General features: G+C 36.8%; 1 protein-coding gene across 6 annotated transcripts in view; it reads right to left on the bottom strand.

The window, feature by feature from the left end:
• NRK (Nik related kinase) overlaps positions 1 to 22,627 on the bottom strand; it is a 144,728-nt gene that overhangs the window by 28,037 nt on the left and 94,064 nt on the right. For 4 of the 6 annotated variants that reach the window (XM_072744954.1, XM_072744953.1, XM_072744958.1 and 1 more), the window contains exons 13-18: positions 21,051 to 22,218; positions 18,364 to 18,465; positions 15,548 to 15,606; positions 13,392 to 13,486; positions 2,551 to 2,648; positions 1,183 to 1,547 (exon numbers count right to left, since the gene is read on the bottom strand). In XM_072744954.1, coding sequence (XP_072601055.1) covers positions 1,183 to 1,547; positions 2,551 to 2,648; positions 13,392 to 13,486; positions 15,548 to 15,606; positions 18,364 to 18,465; positions 21,051 to 22,218 — 1,887 coding nt within the window. The remainder of the gene's footprint in view (positions 1 to 1,182; positions 1,548 to 2,550; positions 2,649 to 13,391; positions 13,487 to 15,547; positions 15,607 to 18,363; positions 18,466 to 21,050; positions 22,219 to 22,627) is intronic. The other 2 variants (XM_072744956.1, XM_072744957.1) reach the window with 1 other exon arrangement.

The raw sequence follows: 22,627 nt of genomic DNA, 5'->3' as shown, positions 1-22,627 counted from the left end.
ACCAAATGTCACTGATTTTTTGCATACGAGACAACATATCCAGGTACCTATGATAATTCTAAAAGCCAATTTGGGGCAGCCTGGGTGGCTCAGCAGTTTAGCGCCTGCCTTTGGCCCAGGGCATGATCCTGGAGACCCGGGATCGAGTCCCACGTCGGGCTCCCTGCATGGAACCTGCTTCTCCCTCTGCCTGTATCTCTGGCTCTCTCTCTCTGTCTCTCATGAATAAATAAATAAAATCTTTAAAAAATAAAAAATAATAAAAGCCAGCTTGATGGTGGAGTTCCTGGTAGATTTCTTAGTTGGCAAAAAATAAAAAATGATGAATGATCTGTAGTCTGTTCTGCCATGAATATCCACCCAATAACATTTGAAAATTAACAAAAACAATATAGTTATTTCAATATGAAAAAGCAAACAATTCTCCCACTGTTAATCGTTTTTCTAAAAATGTAAACATTCACTATGTTAAGTAATCTTCTTTGAAAGCAGTTCGAATGCAAACCATGAGCATATGTAAATAAGAATACACTGGCCTGTTTAGAGCAGGAGAAAGGAACTACTATATATATATATATATATATATATATATATATATATCTCAAACAACTGGTGGCATGTCAAAAATATCACTTCACTAAATATTGCCATTTTTGGCAGCTGCTGTGTAACAAGATAAAATTGAATGGGTACTGAATTTAGTTATAGCAGTTTGCAGAATTCCAAGAATAATGCTATGTTAGTAAGCTTCAGCCTAAAATTATCAAGTAAAAATCAAGGTTGCAATTCGTTTTTCTCAGTAAATTTGGAGATTTTGTTTGTAAATATCAGGGCTCCATCTTAGAGTTATTAAGTAGCACACTGTTTGTCACCTCATCTCATATACTCACTGTGGTTTTAGAGGTTAAGATGATTAAGTAGCATTAATTTTAACAGAAACTTCAACAATTGCAGTTATAAAGAACTTAATACTTGAATACTAATAAAATACAGTATACAAAAATGCAAAATTAAGTGTTTTGCATTAAAATAATTTAAAATCTATCATTAAAAATCAACCATTTACTAATATGCAAGTGAAATTTATTCACCCTCTTGGTAATTAAATTTGAAAGTAAGACAGGTTCAAATAGTTGTGAAATTCTAAAATATTGGTAGTATAAGTAATCCAGAAAAACCAACCTTGGCCAACAAAAAGCATCATCATGATTATTTTCTTTGTCATCAATAGCTTCACCATTGTCATTATCACCATGGTCTTCACCAACATCATTAGCCTGATCAACCTTGTTATCCAAGTCATCATTGCTATTGTCATGGTCATAGGTATCCTCATAAGCATCATTAGAATTGTCATCATCACCATCAGTATCAGCACCAGTATCATAGAGTTCAACATAATCACCATCCTCTTCAGGTGGCTGAATGACAGGTGCAGGAGTCAACCAATCATTTCGGAAGATTTCAGAGAGTGCATTATAGCCTACCCATTCATTTGTCAGGTAAACGGGGGGGGATATTTTTCCTACTTTAAATCCATCTGGAACCTGTGTGCACAAGAAAGGTTAATGTAGTCTCCAGTAGCCTTTTGTTTTCTTCTAGATTGGAAAGTTTCCAAGCTGACAATATTTTAAAATATATTTTCATTTGAACTGAAGATGTTTACTCACTAAATAAAGCAACATTTTTGTGAGGATGAGATGCCAAAACCCAAACTTCAGGCTATGATCATTAATGGCCTTTCTGGATCACCCAGAGCAAAATTTACTCCCTTTTTATTACCTCTACTTTTCTGCTGAGGTGTAGACATTTGGTTTTGGTGATAAAAAGTAGAACAGATTATTCGATGCTCTACAGAAGATATAGAAATTTTTTATGTTTCATTTTATTCTCTGATATTAGGATTGACACACAGCTCTTAAAATTGATATGTTAACTTCCCAGTTCTAGTTTTGTGCATAGGTTGTCTTAAAGTAAATCAAACACTACTGAGAAACAAATGAATAGAAATCCACCTTTAAGCATGGTAAGTGTTATATAAGCAACCTTTAGGCAATCTGAAAGACATGTGTATGTGGAAAGGTAGGAATGATTACAAAAATAAAATGGAATGACCTGAAAGCACACTGCAAAAACAACTGGAAGAATGTTTATGCTATCCATATGTTTTATTTCTCTTCAAATGTTTTATTTTTATACATTGCCTTATCATCCAAGAAACTATATTGTACAAAAAGTGAACATCTAGCTTCTACTCCTTGATTTGAGATTAGTTTCTACAAAGACCTTTTTATCATTCTTCTCTGAATATATTCTGATAAAAGAATGTAATAGAAAATATTTTATGATCAATTAAATTTTCTCCACTTCAAACTTAATTTCTAGATTTCATATTCTGTATACTTACATAGCAATGGAAATCTATTTTGAAAGATTAACTAAAAAAACTAAACATTTTGACCTTGCCCTCAAGTGAAGATGAAAATATGTAAGTCTAAAAACATTTTTTAAAAACAGATAAACGTGTTAAGAGTTAAGTTGGAAACCTACATGGACATCAACCAGCAACTTCTGATCAATAGTGGAATAAGGTGGTGATGACTGGGACTTCCTCCAGGTCACAGGACTCTCTTCCTCAGAAGATGATTCTGTGGAATGACAAAAAGACATTAGTAACAGTGATTATTGCAGCCATTGCCTTCATTTTTATCACCAGTTCAATACCTTGGTATTTTTCTTGTAGCCTCTTTTCATTCGGGAAATCTCACCTAATAAATTCTCATGGGGCCAGGATCCTAGAGTCTGTTTGCAGGGGTATTGACAAGCTCAAGGTTTGTCCTGTCTGTAGATCTACACAGTTCTTCTGTTTTCAATATTAAGTGCACACTTGCTAAATATTTCTGTGTGAGAAGATACTCAGTGAGATTGATAGGCAGTTTCACTTAAAAAATAATATATATCAAGAATAGGACAAGCTAGGTGGTATCACTGGCCTCTCATAATAACCAGTAGAAAACGAGTCCAACAATGTATTTGAAGAAGACAATTTAGACAAAATTCTCAAGAGGAGAGTTGACCCTGTAATCTTAATCCCCCCAATTTCTATTCAATGATATATACTGAAGTATTCCAATAAGGTTAAAAAGCAAACAACTAAAAAGAAAAAAAAACTAACCCTTTTTATGAAGCCTGGTATATTTCTATAGAGATGTTGTGCACTAGAACTTCCTGCAGTAATAGAAATGTTCTGTATCTGCATGTCTAATATAGTAGCCAGTAGTTGCACATGGCTAGTGAGCATTTGCAATATTGCCAGTATGCCTGAAGGGTCGACATTTTAATTTTAGTTTTAATTCGGCTAGTTCCTATCACAATATACAGCTTAATTTCATAGTGTAAATATTTCTATTTAAAATGCAAATTTGGGGGGCATCTGGGTGGTTCAGTTGGTTAAGCAGTTAAGTCTGCCTATGGCTCAGGTCATGATCCCAGGTCTTGGGATAGAGCCCCTTGTCCAGTTCAGTGGGGAGTTTGCTTCTCCCTCAGGTCCTCCCCCCTGCTCATAGTCTCTCTCTTGAGGATGCTCACTCTCTCTCTCTCAAATAAATAAAATATCTTTAAAAAATAAAACAAAATACAAATTTAGGGGCCCCTGGTGAGCTCAATTGGTAGAACATGCAACTCTTGATCTGAGTTGTGAGTTCAAGCACCACATTGGATGTAGAGATTACTTAAAAATTAAAAAAACAATCTAAAAAACACACAAATGTATCTGGATTGGAAGTGTGGATTTTTTTTATATTAAAATTCGTGGCACAGTAAATAACACCTGTGGTTAAAATTCAGTAATACTATTTAGGCTCAAAAATCAGTAGATCTGGCTGAGGATACTTAGAAAAAGCTTCACTAAGGGGCACTTATGTCCCTGCTTATTGTTTTTGTGTGCTTGGATTTTAAAGATAAAGAGTACTATCCCTTTTTTATTTGCAACCTTGCTATATATAGCCAAAGCAGAGACACTACAACTCCAAAACTCATCTATTTGCAAACGCTGCTATCTTTTGAGTATATTATCTAGGACACATCCTACCATTTGTGTCTGCATGTTCTGGCATTGTACTTATGCAGTTTATTATCATTCTTCAGAAAACCGTTTCTTCTCAAGTCCCTGGGTGTGTTGTTAGGTTAAGTAAGAAGTCTGGGTGGGTGTTTGAGATTTTGAGGCAAACTGTAGTAAGGTGCCCTGATAATCTCATGGGAACTTCAAATGGTCTAGGTAGCACACACAATAAAATAATAGAATTTTAGAGCTGAAAAGAACTCCACCTATTATTTACACAGAAGCAACCCCTGTTGGGCCGGCGGGATAGAGGGGGATTGGGAAGCACCAACAAACTGGCAGCGGACCCTCCATCTTGTTACCCTTGACTGGGGACTTTCCCACCACCAGCAGACCGCCCAAGGACACGTCAACATGGGGAGACGGGACCTATGCAGGAAACCTGAACCGCACCTTACCCAAACCCCATATAAGGGCATAAGCAGTTATCACCCAATACAGACACAACCCCTTGCCCGTCGTCCCTTAAAAAGCTTGCATGTACTCCCTTTGGGCGCGATTTACTTGGCCCGCGACTTCCCCACTCTCACCCTCCCCTGCGGGCCACAAAACCTCGCCTGAGAGTGCGTCCCATTAAAAGCTTGCCTCGACCCACTTTTGCCTGGCCTATTTCATTTCACTACCAATCGGATTAAACCTGACAACCCCCTTCTCCCCACTGCCCCCACCAATGTTCATGACTGCTTTGGGACCTAATATAGAATTTCTTTATTTCAGAAAAGACAATATGAATAAAACTTAAATTTTTAGGTGTTTGTCCAGTATTAGTAAAATTAGTCAAATCAGAAAGGTACTGGGGTAAATATTCTTAAAGTTATATTGATTCAGATTTATTTTATTTTTCACAAGATCATATTTCTGCATGAGAGGACACTATTAAATTAAAATAATTCTACCAGGGGCGGGGCAAGATGGCAGAGGAGTAGGGTCCCCAAGTCACCTGTCCCCACCAACTTACCTAGATAACTTTCAAATCATCCTGAACACCTAAGAATTCGACCTGAGATTTAAAGAGAGAACAGCTGGAACACTACAGAGAGAAGGGTTTGAGGTTCTAACAAGGTAGGAAGGTGGAACAAAAAAGAAAAAGAAAAAAATAAAAAGAATCAAGTCGGGGAGGGGCCCTGCGAGGAGGTGGGTTAAGGCTGGGCGGCAGCCCTGACAGGGAAAATCCCAGCCTCTGAGAAGCAGGAACTGTAAAAAATCTGCACTGGATTCTTCCCAGAGGAAAGGCACTTAGCAGGGAACTCGGGCAGAATTGCAGGAGGGGCAGTGGAGCCTCCAGTTTCCTGGAGTCACTAATGGAGGAAGTGCACTCCAGGACAGAGCGCCCCACAGACTGTGAGCCGATCTCAGTAAAGGACTGGAGCACAGACGGCAGGGGGGTATGGAGCTTGGGGAGAAGCTTGTCGGTCAGGTGGCGGTCCAGGCAGAGGGTTCTGTCCCCTGCTGTCTTCGGGACCTGCGGCCCCGGGAGCACAATTCCAGCAGCACAGGCCCTGGATCCCAGGGCGCCGGGCAGACATAGCCCACTATCCTGTGCTGCCCCTGGGACAGGCAGAGGCAGGGAGGGCACAGGACAGCGATGACTGTCCTGCCGCTGGGCGCCCCCAAGCTGTGTAGATCAGCCAACGGGCACCACCCAAGACCATCTAGGCCAGTACGGACTAGGAGACTGCAGTAGTTACTGCGGAGCTGATTCCAGGGCTGGAAAGCTGGCTGCTGCCAGTGTTGTTGTTCCTCCTGGTGTCGCTGTGTGGCTGGGAGGGGCAGTGCCGCCAGGGGACCGAGGCCTCACAGGGTCAACAGCTCCCACTGAGCCCAGAACCCAGCGGGCAGGGGAGGTGGAGCAGCTCCCTCAGGAGCACACACCTGAGAATCATCACAGCAGCCCCTCCCCCAGAAGACCAGCTGGAAGGATAAGGGAAGAGCAAGTTCTTGACCCAGAAGCACTAGAAAGCTCCAGGGGAAGTCGAGGGATTTATAGTATATAGACTAGAGGGTACCCCTCCTTTTTTTTCCTTCCTTTTTCCAGTCCAACTCCTTTTTATGTCAGACTGTAAATATCCAGTTTTTTTTCTCTATTCCCACCTTAACTACAATATTTTACCATGTCTTCATTTCTAATATTCTTCCTTTTTTACTTTCATATTTATACAATTACAGGTCCTAGATATATTTTCCACTTCTAGATTCTCTTCAACATGCTCAACTTAATTTTGGGAGATATACAAGATATGTTTTTTGTTTTGTTTTGTTTTGTGTTTTTACTTTTTTGTGCCTCATTTTGTTCTACAATGGCAGAAGATAATACCTTCTAAAACATGACCAGTATGCACCCAGATCCAAGTGGTATACCATGCTGGTTCATTCTGTGAGATTCTTCATTCCCATTCTGCCCCCCTCTTTTATCTCATTTACGTTTTGGTGGTCAATGTTGGGGCTCTCTATAAGTATTTCTGTTTTATATAAATTTGGGACTGAGCATATTCTAACATACAGAACCTAATATACTCAGAAACAAGATGATCACCCTCTAGAACCTCTCAGGTGGACTACATTCTCCCTCCACTACAACTTTGTCACCACCTCCATCTTCCTGTCCTCCCTTTTTCTCTGCTCCTTTTTTTCTGTTTCATTTTTTCTCCTCTTCTGTAGGATTCCTGGCCTTTTATTTTTTACTACTTTGTTTTAAAATTTGTTCTTCACTTTAGTGGCCCTTTTCTTTTATTTCGTTCTGATCTTTGTTTTCAATTTCTGGCCTCTGACTTTAGCAGAATCATCTAGGGTGAAATTTACCTAGGTCATGGTTGATACTTTTGACACAGCCCGCTCATACAGCCACTCTGCACTGAGAAAAATGACTAGAAAGAAGAACTCACCACAAAAGAAAGAATCAGAAACAGTCCTGTCTACCACAGAATTACAGAATTTGGATTACAATTAGATGTCAGAAAGCAAATTCAGAAGCACAATTATAAAGATACTGGTAGCTCTGGAAAAAGCATAAAGGATTCAAGAGGCTTCATGACTGCAGAATTTAGAACTAATCAGGCAGAAATTAAAAATCAATTGAATGAGATGCAATCCAAACTAGAAGTCCTAACGACGAGGGTTAACAAGGTGGAAGAACAAGTGAGTGACATAGAAGACAAGTTGATGGCAAAGAGGGAAACTGAGGAAAAAAGAGACAAACAATTAAAAGACCATGAGGATAGATTAAGGGAAATAAATGACAGCCTGAGGAAGAAAAACCTAGGTTTAATTGGGGTTCCTGAGGGCGCCGAAAGGGACAGAGGTCCAGAATATGTATTTGAACAAATCCTAGCTGAAAACTTTCCTAATCTGGGACGGGAAACAGGCATTCAGATCCAGGAAATAGAGAGACCCCCCCCCCCAAATCAAGAAAAACCATTCAACACCTCGACATTTAATACTTAAGCTTGCAAATTCCACAGGACTGAAGAGACTTCATGACTACAGATTTTAGACCTAATCAGGCCAAAATTAAAAATCAATTAAATGAGATGCAATCCAAACTGGAGGACCTGACAAGAGTTAATGAGGTAGAAGAAAGAAAGAGTGCCATAGAAGACAAGTTGATGGCAAGGAAGGAAGCTGAGGAAAAAAAGAGGAAAAAAAAGACCACGAGGAAAGGTTAAGGGAAATAAATGACAGCCTCAGAAGGAAAAATCTACATATAATTGGGGTGCCAGAGGACACCAAGAGGGACGGAGGAAGAGAAAGCATATTTAAACAAATCATAGCTGAGAACTTCCCTAATTTGGGGAGGGAAACAGGCATTCAGATCCAAGAGATAGAGAGGTCCCCCCTTAAATCAATAAAAACTGTTCAACACCTCAACATTTAATAGTGAAACTTGCAAATTCCAAAGATAAAGAGAAGATCCTTAAAGCAGCAAGAGACAAGAGATCCCTAACTTATATAAGGAAAATCATTAGATTAACAGCAGACCTTTCCACAGAGAACTGTCAGGTCAGAAAAGGCTGGCACGTTATATTCAGGGTCCTAAATGAGAAAAACATGCAACCAAGAATACTTTATCCAGCAAGGCTCTCATTCAGAATAGGAGAGATAAAGAGCTTCCAAGATAGGCAGAAACTGAAAGAATATGTGACCAACAAACCAGCTCTGCAAGAAATATTAAGGGAGACTCTGTAAAAGAAAGAGGATGCCCATATAAATAATTCACAAAAACAGGGATTGAATAGGTATTATGATGGCACTAAATTCATATATTTTAATAGTAACTTTGAGCACGAATGGGCTAAATGATGCCGTCAAAAGACGCAGGGTTTCAGACTGGATAAGAAAATCAAGACCTATCTAATTGCTGTCTACAAGAGACTCAATTTAGACCTAAGGACACCTACAGCCTGAAAATGAAAGGTTGGAGAACCATTTATCATTGAAAGCATCCTCGAAAGAAAGCTGGGGTAGCAATCCTCATCAGATAAATTAAAGTTTATCCCAAAGACTGTAGTAAGAGATGAAGAGGGACCCTATATCATACTTAAAGGATCTAGCCAACAAGAGGACCTAACAATCCTGAATATTTATGGCCCTAATGTCGGAGCCGCCAAGTATATCAATCAATTAATGACCAAAGTAAAGACATACTTAGATATTAACATGCTAATACTGGCAGACATCAACACGGAACTTTCTACAAATGATAGATCGTCTAAGCACAACATCTCCAAAGAAACAAGAGCTTTAAATGATACACTGGACCAGATGGGTTTCATAGATATTTACAGAACTTTATATCCAAATGCAACTGAATACACATTCTCAACTGCACATGGAACTGTCTCCAGAATAGACCACATATTGGGTCACAAATCAAGTCTAAACTGATACCAAAAGATTGGGATTGTCCCCTGCATATTTTCAGACCATAATGCTTTGAAACCTGAACATAATCACAAGAAGAAATTTGGAAGAAACTAAAACACGTGGAGGTTAAAGAGCATCCTGCTAAAAGATGAAAGTGTCAACCAGGAAATTTCGGAAGAATTAAAAAGATTCATGGAAATTAATGAAAATGAAGATACAACCTTTCAAAATCCTTGGGATGCAGCAAAAGCAGTCCTGAGGGGGAAATACATAACAATACAAGCATCCCTCAAAAAATTGGAAAAAACTCAAATACACAAGCTAACCTTGGACCTAAAGGAACTGGAAAAAGAAGAGCAAATAAAACCTACACCCAGAAGAAGAAGAGAGTTAATAAAGATTTGAGCAGACTCAACGAAATCGAGACCAGAAGAACTGTGGAACAGATCAACAAAACCAGGAGTTGATTCTTTGAAATAATTAATAAGATAGATAAACCATTAGCTAGCCTTATTAAAAACAAAAGAGGAAAGACTCTAATTAATAAAATGAAAATAGAATGATAAAAGGAGAGATCACAACCAATACCAAGGAAATACAAACAATTTTAAAAACATATTTTGAGCAGCTATATGCCAATAAAATAGGCAATCTAGAAGAAATGGACGCATTTCTGGAAAACCAAAAACTACCAAAACTGGAACAGGAAGAAATAGAAAACCTGAACATGCCGATAACCAGGGAGGAAATTGAAGCAGTCATCAAAAACCTCCCAAGACACAAAAGTCCAGGGCCAGACGGCTTCCCTGGGGAATTCTACCAAACGTTTAAAGAAGAAACAATACCTATTTTACTAAAGCTGTTTCGAATGACAGAAAGGAATGGAATACTTCTAAACTCATTTTATGAGGCCAGCATCACCTTCATTCCAAAACCAGACAAAGACCCCCACCAAAAAGGAGAATTATAGACCAATATCCCTGATGAACACAGAGGCAAAAATTCTCAACAAGATACTAGCCAATAGAATCAAACAGTACATTAAGAAGCTTATTCACCATGACCAAGTGAGGTTTATCCCTGGGATGCAAGGCTGGTTCAACACTCGTAAAGCAATCAATGTTATTGATCATATCTACAAGAGAAAAACCAAGAACCATATGATCTTCTCAATAGATGCAGAGAAATCATTTGACAAAATACAGCATCCATTTCTGATCAAAACTCTTCAGAGTGCAGGGATAGAAGGAACATTCCTCAGCATCTTAAAAGCCATCTATGAAAAGCCCACAGCAAATATCATTTCTATGGAAAAACACTGGGAGCATTTCCCCTAAGATTAGGAACATGACAGGGATGTTCACTCTCACCACTGCTATTCAACATAGTACTAGAAGTCCTAGCCTCAGCAATCAGGCAACAAAAAGAAATAAAGGCATTCAAATTGGCAAGGAAGAAGTCAAACTGTCCCTCTTCGCAGATGACATGATACTCTACATAGAAAACCAAAAAGACTCCACCCCAAGATTGCTAGAACTCATACAGCAATTTGGCAATGTGGCAGTATATGAAATCAATGCCCAGAAATCAGTGGCATTTCTATACACTAACAATGAGACTGAAGAAAGAGAAATTAAGGAGTCAATCCCATTTATAATTGCATCCAAAAGCATAAGATACCTAGGAATAAACCTAGCCAAAGAGGTAAAGGATCTATACCCTGAGAACTACATAACACTTCTGAAAGAAACTGAGGAAGACACAAAGAGATGGAAAAATATTCCATGCTCATGGATTGGAAGAAATAATACTGTGAAAATGTCAATGTTACCCAGGGCAATGTACACATTTACTGCAATCCCTATCAAAATACCATCGACTTTCTTCAGAGAGTTGTAACAAATCATCTTATGATTTGTATGGAATTAGAAAAGACTCTGAAAGCCAGGGGAATATTGAAAAAGAAAACCAGAGCCGGGGGCATCACAATGCCAGATTTCAAATTGTACTACAGGACTGTGATCATCAAGTCATTATGATACTGGCACAAAAAAAGCAGACACATAGATCAATGGAACAGAATAGAGAGCCCAGAAATGGGCCCTCAACTCTATGGTCAACTAATATTTGACAAATTAGGAAAGACTATCCACTGGAAAAAGGACAGTCTCTTCAATAAATAGTGCTGGGAAAATTGGAAAGCCACGTGCAGAAGAATGAAACTAGACCACTCTCTTTCACCATACACAAAGATAAACTCAAAATGGATGAAAGATCTAAATGTGAGACAAGATTCCATCAAAATCCTAGAGGAGAACACAGGCAACACCCTTTTTGAACTCGGCCACAGTAACTTCTTGCAAGGTACACGCACAAAGGCAAAAGAAACAAAAGCAAAAATGAACTATTGGGACTTCATCAAGATAAGAAGCTTTTGCACAGCAAAGGATACAGTCAACAAAACTCAAAGACAACCTACAGAATGGGAGAAGATATTTGCAAATGACATATCAGATAAAGGGCTAGTTTCCAAGTTCTGTAAAGAACTTATTAAATTCAACACCAAAGAAACAAACAATCCAATCATGAAATGGGCCAAAGACATGAACAGAAAGCTCACAGAGGAAGACATAGACATGGCCAACAAGCACATAAGAAAATGCTCTGCATCACTTGCCATAAGAGAACTACAAATCAAAAGCACAATGAGATACCACCTCACACCAGTGAGAATGGGGAAAATTTACAAGACAAGAAACAACAAATGTTGGGGAGGATGTGGAGAAAGGGGAACCCTCTTGCACTGTTGGTAGTAATGTGAACTTTTTTTTTAAAGATTTTATTTATTTATTCATGAGAGACACAGAGAGAGAGGTAGAGACACAGGCAGAGGGAGAAGCAGGCACCATGCAGGGAGCCTGATGTGGGACTCGATCCTGGAACTCCAGGATCACGCCCTGGGCCAAAGGCAGACGCTCAACCACTGAGCCACCCAGGGATCCCAGTAATGTGAACTTTTATAGTCATTCTGAAAAACTGTGTGGAGCTTCCTCAAAGGGTTAAAAATAAAACTACCCTACGATCCAGCAATTGCACTGCTGGGGATTTACCCCAATGATACCGATGCAGTGAAACGCCAGGTACCCGCACCCCAATGTTTATAGCAGCAATGTCCACACTAGCCGAATTGTGAAAGGAGCCTCGGTGTCCATATCTTCTTTATCCATTCATCTTTCCATCGAAAGATGGATATATCCATACCACATCTTCTTTCGAACTAGAGGGTATTATGCTGAATGAAGTCAATCGGAGAAGGACAAACATTATATGGTCTCATTCATTCAGGGAATATAAAAAATTGTGAAAAAGATTATAGGGGAAAGGAGAGAAAATGAGTGGGAAAATATCAGAGAGGGTGACAGAATATGACTCCTAACTCTGGTAATGAACAAGGGGTATTGGAAGGGGAGGTGGGGGGATGGGATGACTGGGTGATGGGCACCGAGGGGGTCACTTGATGGGATGAGCAGTAGGTGTTATATGTTGGCAAACTGAACTCCAATAAAAAATATACAAAAAAAAATTCTACCATTATCTGAATTTCCTAAGAACTATGGTGATTTTAAGTTCAGATCTTTGAAAAATATTTATTTTGATACAGTACACCTATATATCTTTTTTTATTATTAACACTTTAATAAAATCTGTGTTCTACATTTTTACAGATGACTTGAGGACTCATTCAGGCATTTTGTCCTTGCTGAACTTACTTGGATTGCATAAAAATATGCAATGCCAGATTTTATAACCTAACGCAGAACTTTTGGCTTTATTTCAGTATTTCACAAATCTACAATTCATTTAAACTCTCAAAAGTATATCATAACCACTTTTTGAAATTAATATTACAAATTGATAAATTATTTTCTATGATTTTTATTAGTTTTTCATGTATTTTGATTAAAAACTTTGATTTGTAACATTTAGAGATATTTATGAGATACTGTATATATTTATTTTGGGGTGGTGAAATAAAAAATTGATAAATAACAATAAATAACACGTGCCCACAACTACTCCATCTAATATTTGAATATTTTAAGGTCTGCTTATAAATTTTAGCCTGTTAGAAACGCTTCTCCCAGGTTCCTTTCCCATATTTTTTCCACATGGTACAGAAATTAAAGTCGGCACCCCTACCTCCCTAGACCCGTTTCTAACTACTACCCAACTTAAAGGTCATCTCCGACCATGCTATTGCCAAATTCAATGGCCTCCTGGTTTTAATTTTACATTGGCTTCTCTAATACTTGATTCATTCTTTCTCGAAATTCTTTCTTCTCTTCTGCAATACAAACAGTTAAACATTATCTCTGCGTTTTGACTGTTTAAACTTTGTGCTTTGAATCACCTGACGCCGCTGGGCAATTCTGAGGATTTTGTGAACTCCTTTGTCTGATGTCAGTGGGCTTCTGAGCTTGTTCCAAAACAGACTGCTGAGGAACACTAAATGAAAAGACATAAAAGCATATGCCATGTCCTAATATTCATAAAGGGAATGTACAGCTTAATATCAAGACCAACCAAAGATTTTAAGTATATTGGTATATATCAACTAAAAAGCAGTAGAACTTAAGTAATATTTTCAAATTTCCTTTTTTTCCACAAATATGCTATTTTATCTAGAACAGAAAAACAATTTCCAATATATAAATAAAATGTTTCCATAGAGTATACATTTCCTTCACATATCATATTTAATTTCAAAAATTCAACAAACTTTATTTAAGGTAATATTGATATTATTATATACTTAGTAACACAGTGATAAACATAACTTTATAGTCTATGTGTGGATTTTAACAAGATAAAAAGTTGTTATTGTTATGTCAAATACTCCTATATTATCATCCCGATTTGGCATTTGAATTTTTAATGACCTATTCCTGATTTAGATAGATGGATGGACATACAATTAGGCCACTTCATTTTTTAATTTTCAAATTCAGGGAATATTTAGAAAGCTGTTTTCGATTGGTGCTGCTAAATTTCATGTCACTTCGGAATTTCTATAGAAGGACTCTGGTTATTGATCTAGGCCTAGAACAGTCAAGAGTCTTTTCTATGACTCCAAATTTCAGGAAAGACTCAAGTTTTATTTAACTTTATAAGTTCAACTATATTTAAAGTTAATATATTTGCTATTCATAAATTCAAAAATCTTTTTATAATGGGAATATTCAAATCTAGTTTAACATTAATTTTTGTATATGGGATATTATTTAAGACATATTCCATGATACTAAAAAAAGATACACAAAATTAAACTGGTTTCTCCTTTTGTGGTCAGAACGACCATGATAACTCATCACTGAATTCAGAGAAGAGAGAAATTCCTAATCTTGCTTTCTTTTTTTCCCAGGATTTCTGCACATAAGTTAAATCTAAGGACATACATATGTGGTGTCTTAAATAATAATGAGGTAGGAAAAAACAAATAAATAAAAATAAATAATAATGCGGTAGGAATATATATACTACATACTATCAACTCTTTGCAGTCTGACCATGCTGTCCAGTATCTTGAATACAGTAGGTGCTCAATAAATATTTAGTGAATGAATATAGGCTAAGGTCTCTTCATTATAATTTGGAGTTGGAAGGGGTATGATTTTCAAGGAAAATCTACGTTAAAATTTAGCTTTCAGGGGCACCTAGGTGGTACAGTCATTTAAGACTCCAACTCTTGGTTTCAACCCTGGTTGTGATCTCAGGGCTCATGAGATTGAGCCCCAAGTTGTTGGGTTCTGTGCTCAGCATGGAGTCTGCTTCAGATTCTCTTTCCCTCTCCCTCTGCCTCTCCTGCTCATGCTCAATCTCTCTCCAAATTAAATAAATCTTTAAATAAGTAAATTTAGCTTTCAAATATAGCACTTTGCATATAACATCTAAAATATGAATATGATCTTTGAAAATTACTGAAGATCACTGATATTTCAGAGATAAAAATATAGTTACTGGTATAAAATATCATTGGTATAATAATGAGCTTTAGATTTGATTTTTCCAATAGGTCATTTCAAGCTTGCCCATTCCATGGCATTAGCTTCTAAAGTTAGGAATTGTGGGTGTACCTTGTGCGTGTGTGTGTGTGTGTGTGTACTTTAATATGTAGTTCATGTACATGAGATACATGATGTACTACATGATAAAATGTATAATTGAAGTTACATGATATATGCGAAGTTTCACATCTTTTTATTATCAAGTACTAATTGAACACCATCAGAGAATTCATTGCCATTTCTTTTATTAAATTGTGGATCTTGTTGGCTAATTGTTAAACTAAATGACACTGAGACTGCAGTATGCCCAGATATAAAATATCTAGTTAATGCATTGCTGTAGTTAAGGTTTTAGAGGCCGATGATATCACTAATGACGATGTTTTTATTAATAGTTTAGTTTTGACTTTACACAAAAGTTGGTGTCAAATAAATGTGCTTGAATTCTCCACATGATAGTAAACTGTGAGTAATTTGAATATAGAAAATCAGAGACACATACTTTGAAGAGAACTTGACACGGTGTGCACAGTCCTGATTATAAGTAGATCTCTCTTGAACCTTAAAGACAATGCGATACTTTGGTAAAAAAAAATATATATCATAAATTCTTTTCAGTTATTAATTCATGAGAAAAATTCCTTTCTTCACATAGAGATATTTTTACTAAAAATCCAACTTATGAAATCTGATTTTCATAACTAGATTCTGTTCCCATAATTACTTATAGTATAACATTAGAACTGCTTAACCATAATTTCTGATGGTATTCTTGAATTTTAGTATAATAACAGATCCTGAAAATTATATCATCAAGCACCCTAATTCTATTATTAAGGAACCTGTACCCCAGAGAGGAAAAATCATGTTTCTAAGAATTTCGCATCAAGTTACACAATATCTATAATTGGAAGGTAGGTTCCCTAACTTCTAATTCAGTGTTCTTTCTCTGTTTTCATGTTATTTTTATATCAAGTCCAAATTTCTTACTCAGAATTTGAGCCCAAACTTCTCTCTCACTCACTCACCCTTTTAAGCTAACCCTAGATTTTCAAAAGTTGTAACACACACACAAACACACATGCATCATTAAAATCTTTCAAGTGTCAGAAGTGTCCCACCTTCAAGAAAGTATGTTGTTTCCAATTTACAATTGGACTGTAATGTCATAACCAGTGTTCCAATACTTTTTCAGTTCTAAATGAATTAATTTGGTTTCTATTAATTATTAATTCATCAAATGCAGCAAAATACTTGAGAAAGAGCACATATAATGAGCCAGCATCCCTTAGTGAGGCAGATTTATTTTCTGCCAACATTAGTAGATAGGACCATGTAGTGTTGTCTTGCCTTATTTAGTTTCATATCATTAGGTTTCTACTTAAAATAATTCTTAACTAACCAAAAAAATAGGTTATTCTGACATTCAACAAGGCAGTCATACTACTTTAGAAGGAAAAATTAAACATGTTATACTTTTTAAAAATCTAGTATTTTCATGCTGATAGTTACTCTATAATTTCTAGAAACTATACTAACCTCACTACATTATTTTCTATGTAATAACTAATCAAGGTTGCCTTTAAACTCCAACAGACAGATGGTAAGAAATTAAAAATGATAATTGTTCACGTTTTGTTAGTGAGTGCTTCCAAATGTAACCAGATGTTTGGCAGTATGCATGATAAATCTGACTTCTTTCACATTTGATTCAGGTAACTAGTATCATATTGACCCAGTCTAGGCCTCTTGGTTCATGAAACTGATCTCAGGAACTAGTAAACTAGAGGCTAGGATTACTCAGAAAAGATAAAGGCCAAAAATAAGAAGAGCTAATGCATGATACGAATTGGCTGTATTTGGTCCAAAAAAATGGGAAGATGATTAGTAAGATTAGCATATATAAGGCAAATGATGCATTCCAAACCAATCAGATACAACTCATTATATTTCCTGCTTAAAGACACATGCTTAAGGTAATAATTATTATCTGAGGGTAGGAGTAAAGCCATAATTTAATAATGCAGAGAGGGAGACATAAGGCTTTTCGTAAGTAAATAATACAATCCAGCTTATGTTCCTTCTGCCAGTGGTTAGTATTTATAAAGCAATACTCTGTTATTCATTTCAAAGGACCATTAGTATCAAAAGTAACATATTTTAAAAGTATAATTATCCATGAAAGACATCATAGTGAACTATTCTGAAGCATCTAGAAGAGAAAAATATAGTGATCTGGGGCCCTTGTGCTGATTAAGAACAACAGTGAGACTCCTGACCCACTATTAGTAAGGCAATAAGTCAACCTGGATATGAGAACTGACTTGATTATTCCTATAAGTGTTAAAAAAATACCACAGATTAAATAACCCAGATCCTTTCATAAACTACATCCCAAAACAATGCCCAAGTGTTCTGTGGGCAATATTTTTACTTAAAAGAATGACAAGACAAACTATGATTATTCAATTTGGGTATTTGGCAGCCATTTTATTTAAAATCATGAAGTTAGCCTCGCAATTCAAGGAAAAAGCAACTGACGTTATTAGCAATGATAAAACTGAGCTGTGGAGTGAAAATTAAAATTTTAAATTTATTATCTGTTGCATGCACATGACTTATCAATACTCAATCATTTTTCTGATGAAATTGGTGACCTTAACAAATGCTGTTTATTTGATGCTGTATAATGAAATGTGTAAATATTTGGAAAGATCTACATACACACTGAATCAATATTTTCCAAATGATCAATGTATGAAGATACAAAATTGTGCATGAGCAAGACATCTATTCATAGTATACAAGAGAACAATGGATTTTAATACCTCCAAATACCTAAAATTTCACTGATAGGGTTTTAAATTCCACTTATGTAGTTTTGGTGTACTAAGAATATACACAATTATCTGAAAAAGCTATGAAAATTCTCCATTCCCAACTACTTGTATGTGAGAAGCCAGCTTTTATTCATATACTTAAACCTAGAAATATGGCAACAAACTGAATGCAGGAGCAGATATGAGAATCCAGTTGTTTTCCATTAAGCAAAATGGAAAATAGTTATTTTTATTAAAATTTTGTGTCTTATGTTGACATGTAATACTTTTATTTTCTTTTAAATAAATTAATAAATATTTTAAATTTTTTATTTTAATTTCTGACTCAGTAAATATTGAGTGACACAATTCACATAAACAAAAGATCTTTGGGGTCTTCGATGTTTAAGAGTGTAAAGGTAACCTAAGACCAAAAAGTTTAAGAACCACTGTTCTCAGCACTTATTAATGTCACAGCAACTCATACTGAGAAACTTACCTCTTTAGGATTTGGAATGTATGGTTGCAATGGCTCTATTTGGACTTCAGCTTGAATTGAATGAAATACTTCATCATTGTCTGATGATTCATCTTCTTTGTCCTTTGAAACAAAAAGGAAGATAGATATCTTAGTTGTTGTTAAAATGCAAATGAAAAGAGTAACTCTATCCTCACAATGTATAATTTAAAATAATAGTTTTCAAATATTAAAAATGATTTAAACCAGTAGTTGCTAATAGTTTTTGGTTGTGGATTCCCTTTAGAATCTGAAGAGATTCTAACTGCATGTAGACACACATGTCTGTATATATATATATATATATATATATATATATATATATATATATATTTAAGATTTATTTATTTATTTATTTATTTATTTATTTATGATAGAGAGAGAGAGAGAGGCAGGCAGAGACACAGGAGGAGGGAGAAGCAGGCTCCGTGCCGGGAGCCCGACGTGGGACTCGATCCCGGGACTCCAGGATCACGCCCTGGGCCAAAGGCAGGCGCCAAACCGCTGAGCCACCCAGGGATCCCCATGTCTGCATATATTTTTAAGGGGATCACTGACCACCTGCATCAATCTATTAGGCCCAGATTAAGAATCTCTGGTTTAAAGCTTAATTCAAAAAAAAAATAAAGCTTAATTCATAAACCCAAACTGTCACAGTTCGTAGGCAGTTTGGTCATTCTGTACCATGGAAGATCTGTAATACAGCAGTATAAATATTTCTCACTAATTGAGCTCTAGGAGTTTGGGAAAGTTTCTGTTCTCACATTTAAGCCAATCAATATTATTTCTTCAACTCAAAGAGAGTAATGAAAATGAGTTTTGTTTCCCTTGGTTAGATGAAGAATTTACATTCATCTCTAAACGCTAATACATTTTTAGATATTCAAAAAATCTATGACTTTGAGTTAGTATCAATTATTTGTTGTATCTTTTCTTTAAAAATCACATATAAATATATGAATGCCTGTACAAGATCCTGGGGTCATGGGATTGGCAACCATTATTTATTGACTTTTTCTTCCACTTTAGAATGATTTCTCAGATGTATATTTATTTTTTTTTAATTTTTTATTTTTTTGGTTCCCTGACCGGGAAACGAATCAGATGTATATTTAAAACACTGAATGACAATAGCATGTGTCATGCTACCAGTGCTATGAGTCTTTTGTTTTTATTTTACTTATTTTTACATTTTTTAAATTTAAATTCAATTTGCCAGCATATAGTATAACATTCAGTGCTTATTCCATTAAATGCCCTCCTCATTGCCTGTCACCCAGTTACCCCAACCCACCCCTCACCTCCCCTTCCACAGCCCTTAGTTTGTTTCCCAGAGTTAGAGGAGTCTCTCATGGTTTGTCTCCCTCTCTAATTTTTCCCACTCAGTTCCCCTCCTTGAGTCCTGCAGGGATGCATAGCGAGTCTTTTTCATAAATGCAAAACCCATTAGATTTGTTACTAGTGCTCATTGATATTGATCACTAGCATTTTAGATGCCTTAATTCCAGGCAAATATCACCATTCTAGAGTCATACCTCCATTTCTCTACATGGTTTCTTTCTCTTCCTATCTCTCCCTTTATTGGGAGTAGACATCCATTTACCCTTTTGGGCCTTTCTTTGCTTGTTGCTTTTCCCTTTTCTCAAGTTAAACGTGTTAGGGAAATAACACTCATTTAATTGGCTCAATGGACAAACCAAATAAGTCACTTATCCAGACATTCAGACAAGATACATTTGTAATTACTACACTAGTTATTATTAGATAAATGGATGTTGACACCAGCGTTTAATTTAGGATTCCTTTATGTAAGTGGATGCTGTGCAGTATAAGAAAACAACTGCTCTCCTAATCCTGTTGACCTCCTTAATTTGCATATGAGGCCCACAAACTCTTCATTGTGACATTAGATCTGCCAGATTGAATTAATCAACTCCAGCCAAATTATATTCAATTATATTAGAAAACTTGAAAGAATGAAGTTTTGACTATTCCAAAGTAAGATAAAGATATTAACATACTGCATTTCAAAAGAGTGCAGAGAGGAATTTGTAACCTGTGTCATGTTCTAGGGAGACACCTCATAAATTAATTATGTAAAATGGTGGAAAATTAGTAGGACAAGTCATGCATATAGGAAATACAAAATGTTTTGGAAACTGCTTTTCCATTCCATTTTAACCTTGATCTAAACATCCTGAAATTAAAAAAAAAAATAGTATAATTCACTTAAATAGCATAGTTCAGCATTCTATGAAAAGAAAGACTAATTAACTTAGAGGTTAGGAGAACAAAACCAAAGTTGTTTTTGTGTTAATTTTAAATGAATTATATTTGAAATTTTGAACTATGACAGTAATTTTCAAAGATACAAAATAGTAATTTTAAATATCCATATGATGTCTGTTAATTGGTTAATAATTAAAGCTCTATCTCTACAAAGATATTAAGCAATTACCTGGATCATTCAAGCAAATTTCCATTCTCAAATTTAGTCATAATTATCTGGAAATTTTAAGACACTTTATTTGAAATATAAATTATTAAGTTAATACTCTCTCGGGCACAAGGACGGTTTCTTTCATTTGGTTTTACAAAGGGAAACTGGAGCCTGAACTAGCATGTTTTCTCTGCATATTTGGTTCAGTAAAAATATAAGAAACTCTTACATTTGCAACTTGTCTCAATTCTTCCTCATGCTGATTAAAGATATCCTCCCATCTGCGCTGGCGCCTTCGCCTGCAGGCTTCTACATCTGAGAGCTCCAAGTCTTCAGGTCTCCGTGATACCTTTGCCCGGAACCTCTTTGGTGATAGTCTTTTTGCCAATGCCTGCCTTAGACTAGACACTTTTGATTTTTTCTTCCTTGCCTGTTCTGGTTGGGAGTAAAACATGTTTGAAGACAGGTTTTCCATCAAGGTTTGCAGTGGACCAAGTGGCTTTGAGTTATGTGAGTTTGGTGCTCGAAGTAAATCTCTTGATAGTCCCTCTATCAGTTCTTGAACTGAGCCCACTGCCTGTGGGGGCTCTAGTGCCCAGGCCTGTGCCTGAGCTGACCCTTCAGTTTGCCCCTTGACTGGAATGAGTACCTGAGTATCCAAATGTAGTGGCAACAGCACATGGTGGTTCTGTGACAGGAGGGGCAGGAACACCTGAGCATGTACTCGTAATGACTCAGGTTGCTCTGCCTCAGTCTCTGCCTGTGTGGGCTCAGCAGCCTGTTCCTGTACCTCTGGCTGTTCAGGTACCTGGTTCAGCTCCAGCTGCTGTTCAGGTACCTGGTTCTGCCTCTGGTGCTGTTCAGGGGCCTGACCCTGCCTTTGTTGTTGTTCAGGTACCTGATCTTGCCTCTGAAATTCCTCTGGCACCTGGTCCAAATCCTGTGGCTCTTCTGATGTCTGGGGCTGAGCCTGAGCCTGCTGCTCTTTTGGGACCTGGGACTGTACCTGTAGAGGCCTAGGTGCCTTAACCTGAGCCTGTAGTGGCATGAGCATCCAGGCTGCCCTCCGGAGTCGTGGAGGTGCCTTAATCTGCATCTGTAGGGGCCTAGATGCCTTAGCCTTAACCTGAGCCTGTAGTGGCATAAACACCCGAGCTGCCCCTTGAAGCCGCTGAGGTGCCTGGGCTTGCCCCTGTAGAGGCCTAGGTGCATTGTCCTGAGCCTGTAGTGGCATGAACACCCTGGCTGCTCCCTGTAGATGCTGAAGTGCCTGGACCTGTGGCTCTTCTCGATCAGGTAACCACCTTGGCTGAGAGGGTTCTCCATGCAGAACTCTAAGTGGTCTGCATCTACTGCTGGTTGGCAGTCTCAGAAGCTCATGAGTACAAGAAGGTCCTCTAGAAATAAACATACAAATGATTGCTATATAGTAAAAATTGTCAGTGGAGTGAAGCCACTCAGGGGAAATGCTTTTATTTTAAAAAATGGACATTTTCTGCAATAAAGATATTTTCAATTAATCTTTCTTGAATCATTCATATAATGTCTGCAATAGTTTTTGTATTACTAATATACTAAATATTAATTATCTAATAATCTACTTGATCATTTTATTGCCAGAAATTAAATAATCTTTGAGTAGTAATAAAAATGTATCCTCAACATTTCCACTCAAATATCTTTTGAAAATACAGAGAGCTGTTATTTGTTGTATCAGAAAGGATTAAGCTCTTCTGAGTCAAATGCAACAGTACAGAATCAACTGTCTTACATAAATTGCTAACAACAAATTATATAAATAATTTA

Source organism: Vulpes vulpes, chromosome X, assembly GCF_048418805.1.
Source record: "Vulpes vulpes isolate BD-2025 chromosome X, VulVul3, whole genome shotgun sequence".
Taxonomy (NCBI): Eukaryota; Metazoa; Chordata; class Mammalia; order Carnivora; family Canidae; genus Vulpes; species Vulpes vulpes.
This window is presented reverse-complemented; position numbering and strand designations above follow the sequence as displayed.